Genomic DNA, 18,748 nt, shown 5'->3' with positions numbered 1-18,748 from the left:
TAAGCCTCCGCTTACAATTTTGGCATTCTAGATGGACACCAGTTCAAGTCCCTGCTGCTCCACTTATCCTGCTAACATGCCTGGGAAAGCAGCAGAAGAACATCTAGGTACCTTGGTCCTTGTCATCCATGCTGAAGACCCAGATGGAGTTCCTGGCTCCCGGCTTTGGCCTGGCCCAGACTATGATGGTCATGTAGGAAGCTCGCTCTCCCTGACCTCCCTTTCTCTCTGAAACTGCCTTCCAAATAAACAACAACAACAAATCTTAAAAACAAAAACCGAACAAAAGGGCCAGTTGTGGTATGGTGGGTCAAGTCACTGCCCATGATACTGAAAACCAGCTCAATTTCTGGCTGCTCTGCCTGCAATCTAGCTAATGTACCTGAGAAACAGTGAAGCGCGTCCAAACACCCGGACCCCCGTCATCCACGTGTAAGACTGTGATGGAGTTCCAGGCCCTGGTCTAGCCCTGGCCACTGCGGTGCTCAGAAAGTTCTAGGTTTTTAAGTATTTCAGGTTTTGAACTTCAGATTAGGGACATTCAGCCCTAATGAACTCAAACTTCATACCACACTCTCAAATTTCCTTGTTCATAAAAACAACACCTTCTTCCACTAACTGAGCCTCGGGCGTCCCTCAAACCGTAGCTCATCAGTTACTGAACATCTGCACGTGACCTACTCCCAGCCCTGTAATTACATGCCATGTTCTCATTTCAGAGGTGGCAGAGACTGCTTGTAAATGTCTCGAGGGGCTGGCGCGAGATCGTTGAGTGCAGTGCCAACATTCCACTTGGGCAGTGGTTCAAGATTTGGCTCCTTCGGGCCCAGCGGCATGACCTAACAGCTAAAGTCCTCACCTTGAATGCGTCAGGATCCCATATGGGTGCCGGTTCTAATCCCGGCAGCTCCACTTCCCATCCAGCTCCCTGCCTGTGGCCTGGGAAAGCAGTCAAGGATGGCCCAAAGCTTTGGGACCCTGCACCCGTGTGGAATATCCAGAAGTTCCTGGATCCTGGCTTTGGCTCGGCATAGCATCGGCCGTTGCGCTCACTTGGGGAGTGAATCATTGGACTGAAGATCTTCCTCTCTGTCTCTCCTCCTCTCTGTATATCTGACTTTCCAATAAATAAATAAATAAATAAGATTTGGCTCCTTCACTTTCGATTTAATTTCCTGCTAATGCACCTGGGAAAGCAGTTCAGGACGGCCCAAGTCCTTGGGACCCTGCACCTGTGTGGGAGGCTGGGAAGAAGCTCTCGACTCCTGGTTTCAGACTGGCTCAGCTCTGGCCTTTGCGAGTGAACCAATGGATGAAATCTCTCTCACTCTGCTTCTCTCTGTAAATCTGGCTTTCAAATAAAACTTTTTTCTTAAATTTATTTTTATTGGAAAGTCAGATTTACAGAGAGGAGAGTCAGAGAGAAAGGTCTTTCATCTGCTTTAAAAAGTTTATTTTTATGAGCCTGGTGCGGTAGCCTAGTGGCTAAAATCCTCACCTTAAAATGCACCGGGATCCCATAAGGGCACTGGGTCTAACCCCAGCAGCCCCACTTCCTATCCAGCTCCCCGCTTGTGGCCTGGGAGGGCAGTCTAGGACGGCCCAAAGCCTTGAGACCCTGCACCCGCATGGGAGACCTGGAAGAGGCCCTGGGCTCCCAGCTTAGGATCGACACAGCAAGTAGATTACAGCCGCTTGGGGAGTGAATCAACAGACAGAAGGTCTTCCTCTCTGTCTCTCCTCTCTTTATATCTGACTTTGCAATAAAAATAAATAAACGTTTTTAAAATAAAACTTTTTTAAAAGTTGCTGTGGAATACTTAAAAACAAATAAAATTCAATTCATGAGAATACAAAGGATATACAAACCATGTTCCCCACCCTCAGAACCCTTGTCTTGCGGCTGGGGGGAAAGAGATGGATGGTGTTTGCTTTGGGAAAGTAAGCTCACTGGTTCACAACTCATCCCGGGGCTCAGTCCCCATGGGGACAAAAGCATGAACAGGTAGACACGATCCTGTGTGAGACTCCTCGCTGCTTCAATTTTCTATAATCTTCTACACGAAGAAAAATACGCAAGTAAGGAAAGCTTCCTGGCACAGCTTTTCCTTAAACATTAAATTAAACATTTCTTTTCCTTAAACATTAAATACAGAATGATTCTTTGAAAAACAAAAAGCCACTGGCCAACAGAAGCCGGAAGTCAGCTCTGCCAGGCCGAGGAGAACGGAGGCCCTCGGCTGATTTTGCTTCCTGTTACCTGTAGGGCTTCTGACCATGGGACTGCAGGGAACATCCTTCTTGCCCTATCAATCCCTACCACTTGGCCAACTGCAGCTAGGGTCCACAGGCCTCTGCCACAGTCTTTTTCGAGAGAGAGAGGTGAAGGGGTAGACTTCCGGCATTGGCGTGTACGGTCGAAACCACCAGTCAACGCTCTGGCTGTCGTGCAGCGGCGCTTCTTAGGCTCGGAGAGACTCACCAGGGATCTGGCTCTCGTGCGGAACCGTGGGCACACCCCCCGTGGCGATCAGGATATGACGGGCAGTGTATTTTTTTCCATTGACCTCTATTGTGGGTTCAGGGTCATTGGTGAATGCTGCGTAGCCATGGATGATATCTATATTGGACTGGAGAAGGAACCAGGACAACATTAGTCCGTTCTTAAAAACACCCGCGACAGTTCATCAGCTATTTCATTTCTCTATTGAAGATGCTCATCCCCGAAATGGCTTCAACAGCCGGAGCCTAAAATGCTACCCAGGTCTCTCTCAGGGATGGCATGGACCCAAGTACTCGGACCAAGATCTGCTGCCTTCCCAGGTATGTTAGCAGGGAGCTGGATCAGAAGGGTCTCATTGGCACTGCACGGGCAGTGGCTTAACCCATTGTGCCCAATGCCAGCCCCCTACACCTCAATTGAAGATTATGATTTCTGATTGGCGGGCTCTGCTGCTTGAGTTAGAACTATGGACTGGTCCCTGATCCTCAGGTTGGGGTCACCAATAGACACTATGAAAAATAAAGGTACCACTCTGGAACAAAACTGAGACCTCCAAAAACACATGTAAGTCACCTGCACAAGGGAAAAGATGACATCTTGGACCCCAGAGTTGAGGGAGAAAGTCTTCTACACTTGCAGTGGAGGAAAGTGATGTGTCTGGAGGAGGGGCCAGGACTGACGTGCACATGACGGAGTAGAGAAGGGTATTAGACTCAGAGGTGAAGACCCCAGGGAAGATGCATGCGTCCCCAACCAGTGTGCCTGGGCTGGAGTCTCAATGCCACCTGCTCCTCTCTGCTTTCTGCTCATTCAGGCCCTGGAAGCAGCCATAATAGATGGGTAGCACACACATGGGGAGACGTGGACTGAGTTCCCAGATCCTGGATTGGGCCCCTGGGGACCATTACAGGCACATGAGAGTGAAGCTGGCAGCTGGGAATGATCTCCCCTGGCTCTCCAGTAAACAGCTAGGGGATGGCGCTACAGCACAGTGCATTCATTGCTGCCTGAAATACAGCCATCTCACAGGAGCACCAGTTTAAGCCCTAGCTGCTCCACTTCCAGTCCAGCTCCCTGTCAATGTTCCTGAGAAGCACTGGGGGTGACCTTAGTACTTGGGCCCCAATCACCCATGAGAGACCCTTGGATGGATGTAGGGCCTGACTTCAGCTTGGTCCAGTCTTGGCTGGCCAGTTGGCCACATGGGGAGTAAAGAAGCAAATGCAAGACCTGTGTCTTCCTCCCCGTCTCTATAACTCTACCTTTCAGATAAATTATTGGAAAAAGATAACTTTTTTAACTTTAAAAAAAAAAAGAGTAGAGGCAAAAGAGAAATACTCTGGTGGATGGAGGAGGATACCTGGCTCCTGTTTTGATTATCACAACGGGATAAGCATCAATATCAAAAAATTCTGATTTACAGATTGAGAAATCAGATTGTGATCTGCTCTAACTGGCATCCTTGGTTCCACGACCTCAGACACCCAGCAGGTGTCTGCCAGCCAAGAAATGTGCACTGGCACGCCAACGCGGACAAGGTGCAAGGATAATGGAATCCCCTGAGGACTGTGGAGTGGAATGCTTTGACATCTCACAACAGGCTTGCTTCTCAATTGAGTTATCTCTCTCTCTCTCAACCACCCCCTTGGGCCTGTTCCTGCAGGTGCCTGGCATCATCAAGCTGAGTCAATATTGATGCCAAAAGCCACAATCTTCCAGAACAACCTTGCTTCGGGAGGTTATGATTTCCTGTCTGGTGCCAGACAAAATGCCTGTGGGTGGAGTGACGACAGTACAGAAAATAATCCAAGGGAAGAAATGACCGAATTTTTTATTTTTGGTTTCAAGAATAAAAGATACAACGTTCCCTTCCCATGCAGAGTTTGTCCACCAGAGTTAGAGAGAGACAGAGGCAGAAACAGAGAGACAGACAGAGAGAGAGCTGCCATCAGCTGGGTTACTTCTCAAATGGCTGAAATGGCAGGGCTGAGCCAGGCTGAAGCCAGGAGCTGGGAGCTTTATCTGGGTCTCCAATGTGGGTACAGAAGCCCACACTTGGATCATATCATATCATCCACTGCTTTGCAAGACCATTAGCAGGGAGCTGGATCACAAGTGGTGCAGCCAGAACTTGAACTGGTGCCCCTATATGTTGGCAATTCAGGTAGCAGCTTAAGCTGCTGTGCCACAGTGCTGGCCCTGACTGTGCACGTGTGGCAGCCTTAGAAGTCCCTTGCCATCATGCATGAAGCATTGCAGGTCCCTAAAGGCTTTGCTCTCAGATGAGGGCTTAGAATCAGAAAATATCCTCCAACACCCATCCAATGAATGGTAAGCGCCAAGATACAAGTCTATGAAGTTAGCCAACTGTAGAAGTAACTCACCCTACAAACTGGATTACGTGAGACTGTGCTGGCTGCAATATCATCAAAAGCCAACTGACCTGTTGTAACGTAAGCTATGGAGAAATCTTAGAAACTGTAAAGACAAAGTAAAGTGGGACAGAACCTGATTAGAAAATCAGAGAGAAAGAGATACGGACAACACGTCATCCGTCAGTGTGGTTCTGGGTGGGGAAGGTACTAAGGTGACAGAAGCTGCCAGAGCATGAAGCTCCACAGCTGGCTGCTGTAGCTAAACCTCCACTTGCTCTTCTTGACTGGACTTATGCACAAAACCATTCATCTGGACCCTACTCTGGTCTTCTGTGCAGGTCTAGTCAACACAGAGGCTGTTCTGAGCAAATGAATGCCAAGCCAGGAACTCAACCACTGCCTCCCAGAGTGCACCTTAGCAGGAAGCTGGAAACAGGAGCAGGGCTGGGTCTCAAAGCCAGGCACACCTATGTGGGGACATGGCTGTCTTCACCATTAGGCCCAATGCCTCTTCCTAGTGCCCCCGATTCTATCCAACACACTGGCCCCTGGCTGTACAGTGCAATCTTTAGTGTCTGAGGCCTGAAGACAGCTAGAGGGCCACAAGCTGCCACCAGCAGGCTAGACCTGCTCTGTGGACTTTGACATGCAGGTGGCTTACACTGCAGGAAAACAGCCTGGCTCTGGGAGAGCAGAGGCCCTTGCACAATCATTAACTGCAACCGTAACTACAGAAGCGACAAGGCAGAACCACCAACCACCTTTTTGTGAGGCCACACGAACTTGGCTATGCAGTCCAGTGGTCAACAGCTGCTTCTTAAAGTTCAAGACCCAGCCCACACTCTTACCTTGGTGAGGTTGTTCTGATAGATGGTGTTCAGGCGGCTCACGTAGGCATCCCGCTTCTCCTTTATGACCCTGTGAGGAAACAAAGCAGTGCTCAGCCACAGGACTTTACTCCTTAGGTTAGGAGTGAGGGTGGGTGATCCCAGATAACCCAAGCAGAATCACTGAATGCCAGCAGAAACTGAGCAAGGGACCTTCTAGGAAGACTCTCAGCCCTTCCCTGGTAGCCAGCTGCCCCCGACATCCTGCAAATCCTTCGGCCACCCTGCTGGGAGCTCTTGGGTGATGGCTGATGGCCATGGCATGGAAAACTCTTTAGGTAGAACAAAGAGGAGGACCACTTTGACAAGGAGCTTAGTATGTGGTGCCCACTTGTGGAATAAATGAAGGAGCTTGCTATGATTCTTTGAAAAATGGAGGGCTTCAAAAAGTTTATGATAGTTTATTAAAAAGCTCAACCTAGAGCTATCACGGGAAGCAATCCCACCTCCACGTGCAGAACCAAAAGCAGGCACTTGAACAGGTGTCTGTGCACTGATGTTTGTAGCTACAATATTTATGGTAGCTAAGAGGTGGAGGCACTCAGGAGCCTGACAGAAGGGCAGATAAACAAATGTGGGACAATGGCGCTTTACAATGAAGTCCTGGAGCATGTTATGCTAAGAGAAATAAACCACATTAAAACTGAGAAGTACAGGGGTTGGTGCAGTGGCTCAACAGCCTAATCGTCCACCAGCAGCGCCAGGATCCTATATGGGCACTAGTTCATGTTCTGGCTGCTCCACTTCCCATCTAACTTCCTGCTTTGCCTAGGAAAGCAACGGAGGCTGGCCCAACATCTTGGGACCCTGCACATAAGTGGGGGACCTGAAAGAAGCCCCTGGTTCCTGGCTTTGGATCAGTTCAGCTCCAGCCATTGTGGCCATTAGCAGAGGATCCAGCAGATGGAAGATCTTTGTCTCTCCTCCTCTGTGTAAAATCTACCTTTCCAATAAAAATAAATCAATCTAAAAGAAAAAAGTGCAATCCTAGAGCAGGTGATTGACCTAGTAAAGATGCTAAAATGCCTGCATTGCCTATTAGAATGCCTGGGTGAGGCTGCTGGCTCCAGCTTTCTTAACAACAACAACAAGACTAAGCATGAAGCACTCACAGTAATCAAATTCAGGAAGAAAGAGTAGAATTGAGGTATACAAAGCTAGTGGGAGGGGAAAAAATGAGGAGCTACTCTTTAATTGGTGGGAAAGTTCTGAAAATGGACAGTGATGTGGGCTGAACAGCACTATGATTATATTTCATGCCACTGAATTGTACACTTCAAACTGGTTAAATGGCAACTTTTTCCACTGTGTGGAATCTAAGCGATAATATACCTCTACCTGCCTCCCGGAAAAGGCATACAGCTTACTTAGTTATGAAAGAAAGCTATCAACATTGGCCGGTTGACCCCTCTGAGCATTCACTCACCGCCAGTTGAACTTGCCCTCGCAGCTCTGGAAGCCGTAATCAACATGATCGTGCATGAACTCTGAGTGCATGGCCGTGTTCCACATCACCTGCAGAACAGCACCCAAGACAGCCCCGGTGAAGACAGAAATCATGAAAACTGGTGACTGTGTGTGCAGCTGCAGACTACAACACTGACTCTGAACTGAAACCCAGAACTATACACATTCGGGGAGGAGGCCCAGAGATCTGACAGACACACTGTAGCACAAGGCTGCCGAAGTGTAGCAAAATTGACTTTTACCATCATATGATCCATGTGTTAGGTTTCCCATTGCTCTGAGCCTAGCCTGCTTGGATTCAGGCTCAGGAGATGGCATTGCACAGGTCACTTTTATAGGCAGGTGGCTGTGAAGGGAGCTATTAGATACAGCTGGGCTCAAACTGTTAAGAAAACAGATTCCCTCCACGCATTCACAAGGAACAAGCCTTGCCAAGGACATGTGTAATGAGTCACCCAGAAAAAAAAAAAGAGTCCTTCCCTCATAGCACACAGCCTAACACCCGTCAAGGCCTTTTGTGCCAACTGATCAAGATAGCTACATCCGAATCATGATCGAGAACTCCAAATGACAAGCTACTTCATTTGTCAAACAAGCTCGAGACTCTTTTCGAAGAGCCTAGGAATCTTTCTTGGTCCTTTTTGCTCTTTAGGCCTGGCTGAATCAACTGATGACTCAGGTGAGATTTCTTTATTCCAGATGAAATCATGTAACATGGAATCAACCACTTAGTCTGCTGAATTCTCGATTCATATGAAAGATTTATCAATACCACAAATTAACTGTCACATTAATAAACATAGCACCGTGGGATCCCACACTGACTTGTTTGTCAGTGGGAGACACACACAGGCAATACCCTGCAGAGTTACTCGCCAGGGTAAGAGAGAGGAGCATCCACCCACTGCCAGCAGTCACCTGCCACCTGCTCAGGTCAGCATGCAGGCTGAGACTGGGCTTCCTGGCTGGACCTCCCTTGAGAAAAAGTCACCCTGTGTACACGATGGTGCTTCACTTCCGTGCCATGAACAGGTACTTGGGGGTCTTTGTTCCTGCATGGTCATGAGCAGCTTCAGATCACTGTGGCCTATTCCTGGTTTACCCTCTGCACAGTGCCTGCCTACCACTGGGACCTCATCACTATGAGAACTCAGTACCTTGGGCCCATGTGACGTGCTTAGGGTCCAGGAGCTGATATTTCTGTGCTTATCACCCCAGCAATCCCATCCTTCCCCTTCTTCCTGGCTGAAAAGGCCACTTGCTTGTCCAGTCTCTTCCACTTGCTTGTCCAGTCTCTCCCACTTGCTTGTCCAGTCTCCCCTGCCAGGATAGCTCAATCCTGACCAGGAGGGCTGAAAGCCACCTGAAGGCACCTGTAGACACCCAACCTGGAGCTCCTGAGGCCACCTGTGGCCACGTGTGGGCTTCCCACTAATTGCATACCTAGGATGGCAGGATGGAGAACTAGAACTGGGCAAAGCTAGGGCCCTGTCAGATCTTCTTAAGCGCTAAGCAAATCTCAGGAATATTAAAAACCACCAAGAAAAATCACCCTATCGCATAAACCACTTTTAGATGAATTCTCATTTATAGCAGAAAGAATTTTAACTAATACATTTAGAAACATTCTTTAATGATTTGTCAAATATGAAAATGGAATGTGAAGGGAAAGAAAAATGAAAATTCTACCTTTTTGGGTACGCATCCGACATTCACCTGGGGGAGGGACAGAAAAGAAATATGGTGAGAATATTAAACTCAAATCATCAAACAAGCTGGCAAGAAATCTGCTCTAAGCATCAAGAAAGGTCTTGAATTGTACATCGCAGTGAACTAGACCTTTAGAGTTCTATTATAGTTTGAAAAAAAAAAAAAGGACATTATTTCCCTTACATGAGGCAGAACAAAAACAATCAGATTTCTTAAACTGCTATTTCAACAAACATTTCTGTGAAATTTACTATGGGTTCTGGATTCAACACCCAAGACACCCACTTTGAACAAACAACTAGAAACCAACATCATTCTTGTGGGCCAAAGCAGTTGGTGTCATTCAGGCTGCCAAGTTTTAGTCCCAGCGATAGGTCAGAAATAGGACTCTCAGCCTACGGGCAATGTGGTTGGTTGCAAGGCTTTATCAAATCGAAGCTCACCAGGTTCTTAGGAACAGAACTCTACATAGACAAGCAGTGCCTCTCAGGAAACTGTGGAACAAGCTTCAGTGGGCGTCCTTACATAGCATTTTGTGGGCACGTCAGCTCATTCCCTGTTGATTACTTTCCACAGTTTCTTTACAAAAGAGCTGTTTTATGATGTGAGTGAGTGGAGCCACAGCTACCACTGTTTGGGACACTCGCAAGCCCTGCCAGTGCCTAGTTTGAGTCCTGTTCATCCTGCTTCCCATCCAGCTTTCTGTTGATGTGCACACTTGCAAGCACATAATGGCTCAGGCACCTGTGTATGGGGTCCCAGTCACCCACACCAGAACCTGCACTGAGGCTCCTGGTTTTGGCCTGCTCCAGTTCCAGCTGTTACAGGTATTCAGGAAGTGAACCAGCAGAAGGGAACCCTCTGCTTCCACCTCTTAAAAAATAGACTTACTAGGAAAAACCTTTTTAAAGAAGGTAAAAGATCATCTAAATCACATTCTTTCCATCTATCAGATAGGTAACCCAGAACTCCGCAGATTGACAGTAAGTAGTATTAGTGAGCACAAACCATTTGGCCAAACTATTCTATTTCCAGCAATGTAACCTACAGAAATAGTTGCAGACGGGGGCTCCTGTGACCAAAACACATGTGTAAGGATGCTCTGTGAAGCACTGTCATAGTGGACCTGGCTTCGGATCGGCTCAGCTCCAGCCATTGTGGCCACTTGGGGAGTGAACCATGGATGGAAGATCTTTCTCCTTCTCTCTGTAAATCTGCCTTTCCAATAAAAATAAATAAATCTTTTTTAAAAAGTCAGAAGATGCTCCTTCTAAATGCCAAGATGGTCTGATGTGTGCTGGTGCCAGAGCTGTGACTAACTTGGAGTTGCTTTTTCACTTATTTTTTTTGCTGCCACTCTGGTAAAGTTAACACAGATTTGGCATTAACCAGGACTAAATGCCCGCCAGCTATTGGCTGTTTTTCCTTTTCCTCCAGCACTTGCCTATTCAGGCAGTTGCCTTTTTTCATAAGGGGTTTTCTAGGTGTCTTAGCCCTCACTGGCTTCAGGGCAGCAGGCTCAGGGATGCTACAGCAGTAGGACCAGACTCAACTGGATTGCCTGATGGAGAAGCAGGACCTGAGGCTGAGCCATGGGATTAGAGACACAGCAGTTCAGAGTGCTGTGATTCGAAAAGCCTACTTGCACTTACTCAAAATAAAACAAAACAAAACTTATTTACCTGAAATGGAGAAACAGGGGTAAGAGGAAGCAAGAGACAGATTCTACCTGCTAATTCACTCCCCAAATGGCTGCAACAACCAGGCTGGGCCAGGCTAAAGCCATGAGTTCCATCAGTGTCCCACACGGGTAGCAGGAACCCAAGCACTTTGAGCCACATTCCGCTGCTTTCCCAGCGATGTTAGCAGCAAGCTTGACTGGATGTGGAGCAGCCTGGACTAGACTCAGCACCCATTAGGGATGCTGGTGTTGCAGGTGGGAGTTTTACCCACGGCTTCATAATGCCAGTCTCATGGATTAACTTTTACAAATTTCTGCCTTTTTGGCTTTTCCACCTGCCCAGCCATCTATTGCCTCAGGAGCACTAAGCACCCATTTGTGCCAGGCATCCTGCCAGGTAAAGCACCATGGACCTAGTCCCTGCCTTCCATAAACCTATTGGGCTAGCTGAGCGAGGCCTGGAGCCATGCATGATGCCCACTCGTGGGGTAGCAGCAGAATCCCTACTAATCCCCAAGATGAAGGGTCTTGGGCCAGACATCCAGAGAGGGGAAAGCTGCGACCTTGTGACAGCAGGGCCTCCACACGGCTGTGCAATGCGCAGCACATGCCAGGGCCCCAGGGCAAGGGTTGAAAGGAAGCCCGTGACTCCTCCCCTGACCTCTGATGCCTCTTTGAAGGGATTAGAGGTGCGCTGAGTCACTGTGATGAGCATAATAACAAAACGTACAAAAAAAAAAAAAAAACCTCTGAATGTAGCCCTCCCATCCAAATGTCTGCAATAGTAACTGACGTGTTTAACTTGCATGTGAAATATACGTAACTTAGAGTAAGGAGTGGTGCTAAGAGGCAAATGAGGACTTGTTTGTGAACTAGGACTGGCTTGTAAGGTGTGTAAGACAGGATCATGTTTAGCCCCACTCACTAATCTGTGAGGGGGAAGACACAAGAGAAGCTGGAGACAAAGCCCCGGCGAGTATAAAAAGGGGCTCAGTGAGCAGGCAGGTTGCTCTCAGCTAGCTAGTTGAGGAACGAGACCCCGTCTTGGATGCTCCAAGCTCCAGCCAGAGGGAGCATGGCACCACTCTAACGTCACCCTCACGCGGGAGACAAACTCCTCTCCTTCGCTCTCCTCTCCTAACTCCATCCAGGGACCACAGAGAACGCAAGCCCCACAGTCTCAGGATGTGCCCTCTGACCTGAGACTAAGGGACCTGTGGGTAGGGGGATAATAAGAGACTTGGCAAATGTGTGTTAGTGTGAGAGTTAGGTGACACGGTAAAAACCTCACATTGCCCATGCTGGCAGGAGGGTGGGAGCGTACGCATGCTCCTGCCAAGGATGTCACTGTGCTTATGGAACAGTGAGCCAATGTTCTTACCCTGGCTTCCTCCAGCCACCCTCGACCATGGTTGCCTACAGTTTTCTTCCTCTGTCTTCTTTGCAGGTGCTCTGACATGCGAAGTGCACAGCCCAAGCAGTGGATTAACCCGCTTCACCCCAAAGTAAGTATCTGCTTATTTAGTTTTCTGTGAACTCAGTAAATAAACGGCTACTAACCATGACTGATTGGACCAGAAATATTCTCTGTGCTTTTTTTGAAGTACATTTTACAAAATTAAAAAAAACAAAAATAGAAACCACTGAGGGATTTAGAAACAGTTTTTCTTCTTTATGGACTCATAAATTTAGCGGGTTTTTAAGACAAATTAGGGCCTGTGTAGTTTTGTAACAGGTTAATCTTCCACCTGTTGTGGCTGCATCCCATTTGGGGAACGATTTGCGTCCAGGTTGCTTCATTTCCCATCCAACTTCCTGCTTGTGGCCTGGAAAAGTAATGGAGGACGGCCCAACTCCTTGGGACCCTGCACCCACGTGGGAAACCTGGAAGAAACTTGTAGCTTTTGGCTTCAGATCAGCTCAGCTTGGCCTGTGGGTGTTGTGACCATATGGGGAGTGAACCAGTGAGCGTCTCTAACTCTCTGAATTTCAAAAAAGTAGATAATGTTTTAAAGGAGGCAGTATCATTGACACCAGTGCAAAAACAAACGAAACAATCAACTACATAAATCAAAGGTAAAGTGCACGCTAATGTTTGCCTATTCTGTTAGCTATTTTCTCCACAAGACCTAGATGTCAGACATAACCAGAGAGCCATATGTGACACCTTTATTTCAGCGCAAGAGGCAGCCACCGGGCAGAGGCAGAACAAAGTAAAAAGGCACCAATTTAGCTAAAAGATGAGTATTGGGAGTGCAGGGTCGTGGAACTGGCACAAGCAAGTGTCTGTGCCCAGCAGGGAGAAATGCCTCAGGGGATCAGTAAGGCCTTCATGAAGTACAGCAAATTGGTGAAAACAAAGTTTATTTATTCTTTTAATATGTATTTTTGAAAGACGTATTTTTATTGGAAAGGCAGATCTACAGAAAGAAGGAGAGACAGAGAGAACGATATCCCATCCGCTGGTTCGCTCCCCTGCTAGCCGCAATGGCTGGAGCTGAGCTGATCCAAAGCCAGGAGCCAGGACCAGCAGCTTCTTCTGAGTCTCCCACACAGGTGCAGGGTTCCAAGGTTTTGGAGTCATCCTTGACTGCTTTTTCAGGCCACAGACAGGGAGCTGGATGGATGGGAAGTGGAACAGCCAGGATACGAACCCACAACGATATGGAATCCAGGGCATGCAAGGTGAGGACATCAGCCACTAGGCTACTGCACCGAGCTGGAGAACACAGTTCAAATCTAAATGGTGCAAAGCTTACTCAGGTGAGTGGGTCTTAAGGGGAACGCGATCTAGGGGACCTAAGGTAGTACCAGGTGAGCAGGTATTTAAAGTGGTGCTGGATGCAGGATGGCAGTCTTCAAGTCACTGCTTACATACTCTACCTAACTGCACCCTGCATGATCAAACCCTTATTTGGTACGAAGGAAGTGGACACCATTTTATAAAATCCTAAACCCACAAATCAAACTAGGGTGACTCCCTGAGGTCCAGAGATACTGGTTGAAGCTGAAGGAACAGGTTACACTGAGCTCCTTTAAGTGAAAGACACAAGAGCGTGTTCAGCCTTATCGAGATGCAAACACCATAATACCAAAGTACACGCCATCGCCCCCAGCCAGGTTATGCTTGAATCCTTGCTGAGTCACTGCGTGCAGCTTAGACCAACAATAATCCAGCAAGCAGCCCGGTTCCCAGGCATCTCTCTAACACCTCGCCAGGTCCCACGGGGCTGTCCAGCCAGCACCGTGCAGCCCAGTCCAGGACAGTCTGCCACTGCCCACCCCCACCACTCAACCCCTCCTGGGTGAGAGCAGCTCACCTACTGCCAGGAAGCTGGCGAGGTTTTTAGGAGAATCAGAACATGCAGCAGGAACATGGACACACTTGCCCCTGCAGCCCCAGGGCAAAGGGGTAGGAGGTCAGAAGGGCCACTGCTGAAGCCATCCTGTCCAAGGTCTGCCTGGGAAGGTCCCACACAGCATACACTAGACTCCCAGAGGCCACACTTCATTCCAGCCTCAGGCAGACTGTGCAGTAATCTGCCACTGACGTGTGACTTTAAAAAATTTTTTTTAATTTGTTTTAATTTTCAATTTGTGGAATTACAGAAGGAGGTGGAGACACAGACACACAGACACACATGTTTCTTGCATGTGCATTTTTATTGGAAAGGCAGATATACAGAGAGAAGGAGAGACAGAAAGATCTTCCATCCATTGATTCACTCCCCAAGCAGCCACAATGGCCAGAGCTGAACTGATCCATCCTCCACTGCTTTTCTAGGCCACAGGCAGGGAGCTGGATGGGAAGGGGAGCAGCTGGGATTACAACTAGCACCATATGGGATCCTGGCGCATGCTAGGCTACCGTGTCAGGCCCTTGCCACTAAAAATTTTTAGATTTATTTTTATGTATTTGAAAGACACACAGACAAGCGAGAAGCCTTGAAACACAAATCCAAGAGCCGAGACCTCCATCCGGGTCTCCCCTGTGGGTGGCAGGAGCCTGCGACCTGGGCCAGCACTTGCTACCTCCCAGACTGCACATTAGCGGGAAGCAGGAATCAGAAGTAAGAACTGGAACCCGAGCAAGCTCTGAGCCCCTTCCTCTTCCAACACACACCCCGCAGGAGGCCCCCTTTCCTGTCTTCATCAAAGCCTTTCACCTCCCCAGGGCTCCACCATTTGCACGTGTCCATCTTTTGAAGAGAATCTGCATTTATCTCCTAGATAAACATCTGTTCTTCTCACATCACAGGAAGGGAAAAACTCACTGGAAAAGGGAGTTCCACAGGGAGCCAGAGAGCCTGAGCAAGTGGGTACAACAGACAGACACTCTTGGAAGGCCAAGAGTTTTATTAAAATAATAATAAGAAGAAGAAGGAGAAGAAGGATAGGGCCTGGCACAACAGCCTAGTGGTTAAGTCTTCACCTTGCAACTGCCAGGATCCCATGTGGGTGCCAGTTCATGTCCCGGTTGCTCCACTTCTGATCCAGCTCCCTGTAAGTGCACCAGGGAATGCAGTGGAAGATGACCCATGTGTTTGGGGCCCTACTACCCAAGCGGTTGACCTGGGAGAAGCTTCTAGCAACTGGCTTTGGCCTGGCCCATTTAGGGACTAAACTAGTGGATCAAAGATCTTTGTGTCTCTCCCCTTCCCTTTCTGTGATTCTTGCAAATAAATAAATCTTTTTAAAAGTGGGAATATTAACATCACCTTGTACATTTTTAAAAAGCATTATAACCACTGATAAAACATTTCACTTTCTGTCATTTTTAACAAGAAGGATATTTTCATAAATAATAAAAACCCAGTATGGGTCTCCCACATATATAACCCGATGTTTCCCAGGGCATTCAACAGTAAGTGGGAATTGGGGACAGAGCCAGGATCCAAAACCAGGCACTCTGATATGTCACTGACTGAAATCCCACCCCCATGCTTTTCTGTAACCCCAATCTAGCTGCCAGTTCCTATCTCTCCCTTCTTGAAAAGACACCCTTTGCTCCAATCAGATTTAATTTCATGACATCCGAAGTTCAGAAAGGTACTATCTGCTCTATGAAGCTTTAAATCCCCGGAGCAGACAGGAAAATTCAGCTTTGCTCTGAGCTACATTAGTGGTTGTCTTTTTCTTTTTTTTTTTCCAAGAGTTATTTATTTTCATTGCAAAGGCAGATTTATGGAGAGGAGAAATAAAAGATCTTCCATCTTCCAGTTCATTCCCCAAAAGGCTGCAATGGCCAGAGCTGAGCCAACCCAAAGCCAAGAGCCTCTTCTGGGTCTCCCACATGGGTGTGCAGGGTCCCAAGGTTTTGGGCTATCCTCTGCTGCTTTCCCAGGTCACAGGAGAGAGCTGGACATGAAGTGGAGCAGCTGGGACATGAACCACCACTCATGAAATGCTAGTACTTGAAGATGGAGCATTAGCCTATTGAGCCTCAACACCGGCCCTACTTAGGTGGTTTGTACCACTGAGACCATTCTTTCTTGAGGTTAACTGTCCATATTTTGTCTTCTCAAAGAAACAGTCCACTCCTTGAGAGAAGGGATTCTCATCTTAACAAATGTTTCTGTCCGCCTCAATACAAGCAATGGAAATGAACCAAGACAATGTCTTGTTTTGGCAAGTCTCCATTTTTCCTTACACAGGGGACACCTTGCAGTCCTTGAGCAAATCTAAATTAGGCCCTGCCCTTTCTCTGATATTCTGTGCTTCCTCTACAACCTCAGCTATAAGGCAAAGATCAAAGCTGGGGGAGGACAGCCTTCATGTCACATTATGAAGAGGTGAATTCGAGGGCGGACAGGCACTGCTGTAGAGGCCGAGCTGCCCAGTGCAGACACCCACGCGCCACATCCAAGCATGTAGCTGGAACACCTGGCCTGCAGCCCCTCACTCCCTTGTGAACACAGAGGAGTGAAGGCTCACGTAACTGGGTTCCTATCAACCATGCGGGAGAACCAGATGGAGTTCCTATCTTCCGACTTTGGCCTCTCCTAGACCCTTGTTGTGGTGGGCTTTGGGGTTGGGGGATGAGCCGACAGACAGAAGTTCTTTGCCTAACAATTTTTTTTTTAACCACTGAACAAATCTGAATATAAACATTAGCATTTTTCAGCATCAAGACTTAGAACCCTCGTTCTGAGCCAGTGTAGTGGTGCAGTGGCTCAAGCAGCCACTTGTGGTGCAGGTATCCAACCTTGAGTTCCAGGTGCTAGGCTTCCCATCCAGCTCCTGGCGAGGTAGTGGAAGATGGCCCAGGTACCTGTGCCCTTGTCACCTACGTGGGAGACCTACATGGAGCTCCAAACGGATGGAAGCGCTCACACTCTCTCTTCCCCTGAGCCCTTTCTCTAAGTCTCTCCTTTCAAATCGATGCATAGAAATCCACCTTAAGGTAAGTAAAAGCAAAATCCCACAGCCACACTGCAATTCACGTCGCTTGCCATTTCTTAACCGCTCCAGGGTTGATAGCACAAGTTGAACTTTTACCTCCTGGGGTGATTTTGAGCGTTCAACCAAGGTTGAGAATTACTGCAATAAATCCTCGTGGGTGCATGGAAGGACAGCCAGGGAATCTACAACCCTCACGCCACTCTTAATCCTGCAAATTTTCCCACATGCAATTTCACGCGATCAAGCATGACATGCACCGCTTCCCTACGGGGAGAGTTGATGCTGGTGCGTTCTGTGACACTAAGCCAGCTATACCTTTCTGCGTACTGCACCTGTGCTCTGATCGACCCAGGCCTGTACCGCCTGGTGGGCTTCTGGCCTCAGACGCCGGCTAGGCAGGGGACGGGCGCAGCGCCGAAAGCCCACGTAACCCCAGCTGTGTGGAACAGCGGTGGAGAAAGTCTGAGACCAGGAGAGGCCCGCAGAAAGCGAGGCTGCGGGACGCGCGCTGCAGAACCCGGGGCACGAGAAGCAGCGCCAGGAAGGGACCTGGTACTTACGCAAGTGCCTCCCAGCTTGTGGCTCTCCACTACCGCGGCCCTGGCGCCGAGCTCGGCCGCCCGGCGGGCGCTGGCCAAGCCGCCCGAGCCGCCCCCGATCACCAGGTAGTCGTAGGAGGTGACGCCGGCGGGCGGCGGACGCCGCTCCCGTGGGGTGCACGCCATGGCGCTGGTGAAGGTGCGCAGGGCCCAGGCGGCGGGTCCACTTAAAGGCGGCGGGCGGAGGGAGGAGGCGCGCGCCCAGCGCTGGCAGCCGGGCCCCGTGCGCGCGCTCAGGGCCCAGGGCAGCGGGGCCATGCACGCGGAAGTGGCGGCCGGGGGCGGATCCCGGCGGCGAGCGGGGGCGCGGACCCCGAGCTAGCGCAGCCTCACAATGACTAAGCACCCTCCGGCATGGGGAGGGGCAGGGCCGCGCGCTCGGGGCTGGGGCTCCCCGTGGCCGGGCGGCGCGCGCCGAGAGGCGGGGCCGCTTCCCTGTTGGCCTGTCGCGAGCCAACCGCACCTGCCGCTGCTTACGAGCCCCGGGCCGCCTCCGCCCTGAAACCCGCGCGGCACTGGGTCGGACCGAGGTTTCTGGAGGCGCGTGGGGTGAGGTGGGAGTGGACGGGTAGCCCCTCCAGACAGTGGGCGTTTGCCTGGGATCCTGCTTCTGGGAGAAGGGAGTTTTGTTCCCTGTTATTCTCAAGAGTTGATGATTTCCGATTTGTATGGGGTGGGAGGAAGTGTCACCTGCAAGGCTCATTCCTGGACCCCGTCGTTTTCTCTTAGGGACAGGATTCCAGAAAGTAAAGTTCTAAGTACAACTGCCCCGCCTTAAGCTGGGCCTTAAAGAAAAGTTGAAATAGTGGGTTGGTCAAATGAACAACTTCTGTGGTCTGCAAAAATAAAGAGTGGGGACCGGCAGCATAACCTAGTGGCTAAATCTTTGCCTGTCAACCACCAGGAGCCCATATGAGCGCAGGTTCCCATTCAGCTCCTTGCTTGTGGCCTGGGAAAGCAGTCGAGGACAGCCCAAAGCCTTGGGACTCTGCACCCCCATGGGAGACTTGGAAGAAGCTCCGGGCTCCTGGCTTCAGAGCTTCAGATCGGCTCAGCTCTGGCCTTTGTGGCTACTTGGGGAGTGAACCAGCAGAGGGAGGATCTTGTGTCACTCCTTTTCTGCA

General features: G+C 49.3%; 1 protein-coding gene across 1 annotated transcript in view; it reads right to left on the bottom strand.

The window, feature by feature from the left end:
• Positions 1-17,882, bottom strand: part of GSR (glutathione-disulfide reductase) — a 40,431-nt gene extending 22,549 nt beyond the window's left edge. The window contains exons 1-5 of the mRNA XM_040994222.1: positions 17,586-17,882; positions 8,922-8,948; positions 7,192-7,280; positions 5,727-5,796; positions 2,483-2,630 (exon numbers count right to left, since the gene is read on the bottom strand). Of these exons, the coding sequence (XP_040850156.1) occupies positions 2,483-2,630; positions 5,727-5,796; positions 7,192-7,280; positions 8,922-8,948; positions 17,586-17,882 (631 nt within the window). The remainder of the gene's footprint in view (positions 1-2,482; positions 2,631-5,726; positions 5,797-7,191; positions 7,281-8,921; positions 8,949-17,585) is intronic.
• Between the last annotated feature and the right edge of the window lie 866 nt (positions 17,883-18,748).

Source organism: Ochotona curzoniae, unplaced genomic scaffold (assembly GCF_017591425.1).
Source record: "Ochotona curzoniae isolate NIBS_2020 unplaced genomic scaffold, NIBS_Ocur_1.0 contig_899, whole genome shotgun sequence".
Lineage (NCBI taxonomy): Eukaryota > Metazoa > Chordata > Mammalia > Lagomorpha > Ochotonidae > Ochotona > Ochotona curzoniae.
This window is presented reverse-complemented; position numbering and strand designations above follow the sequence as displayed.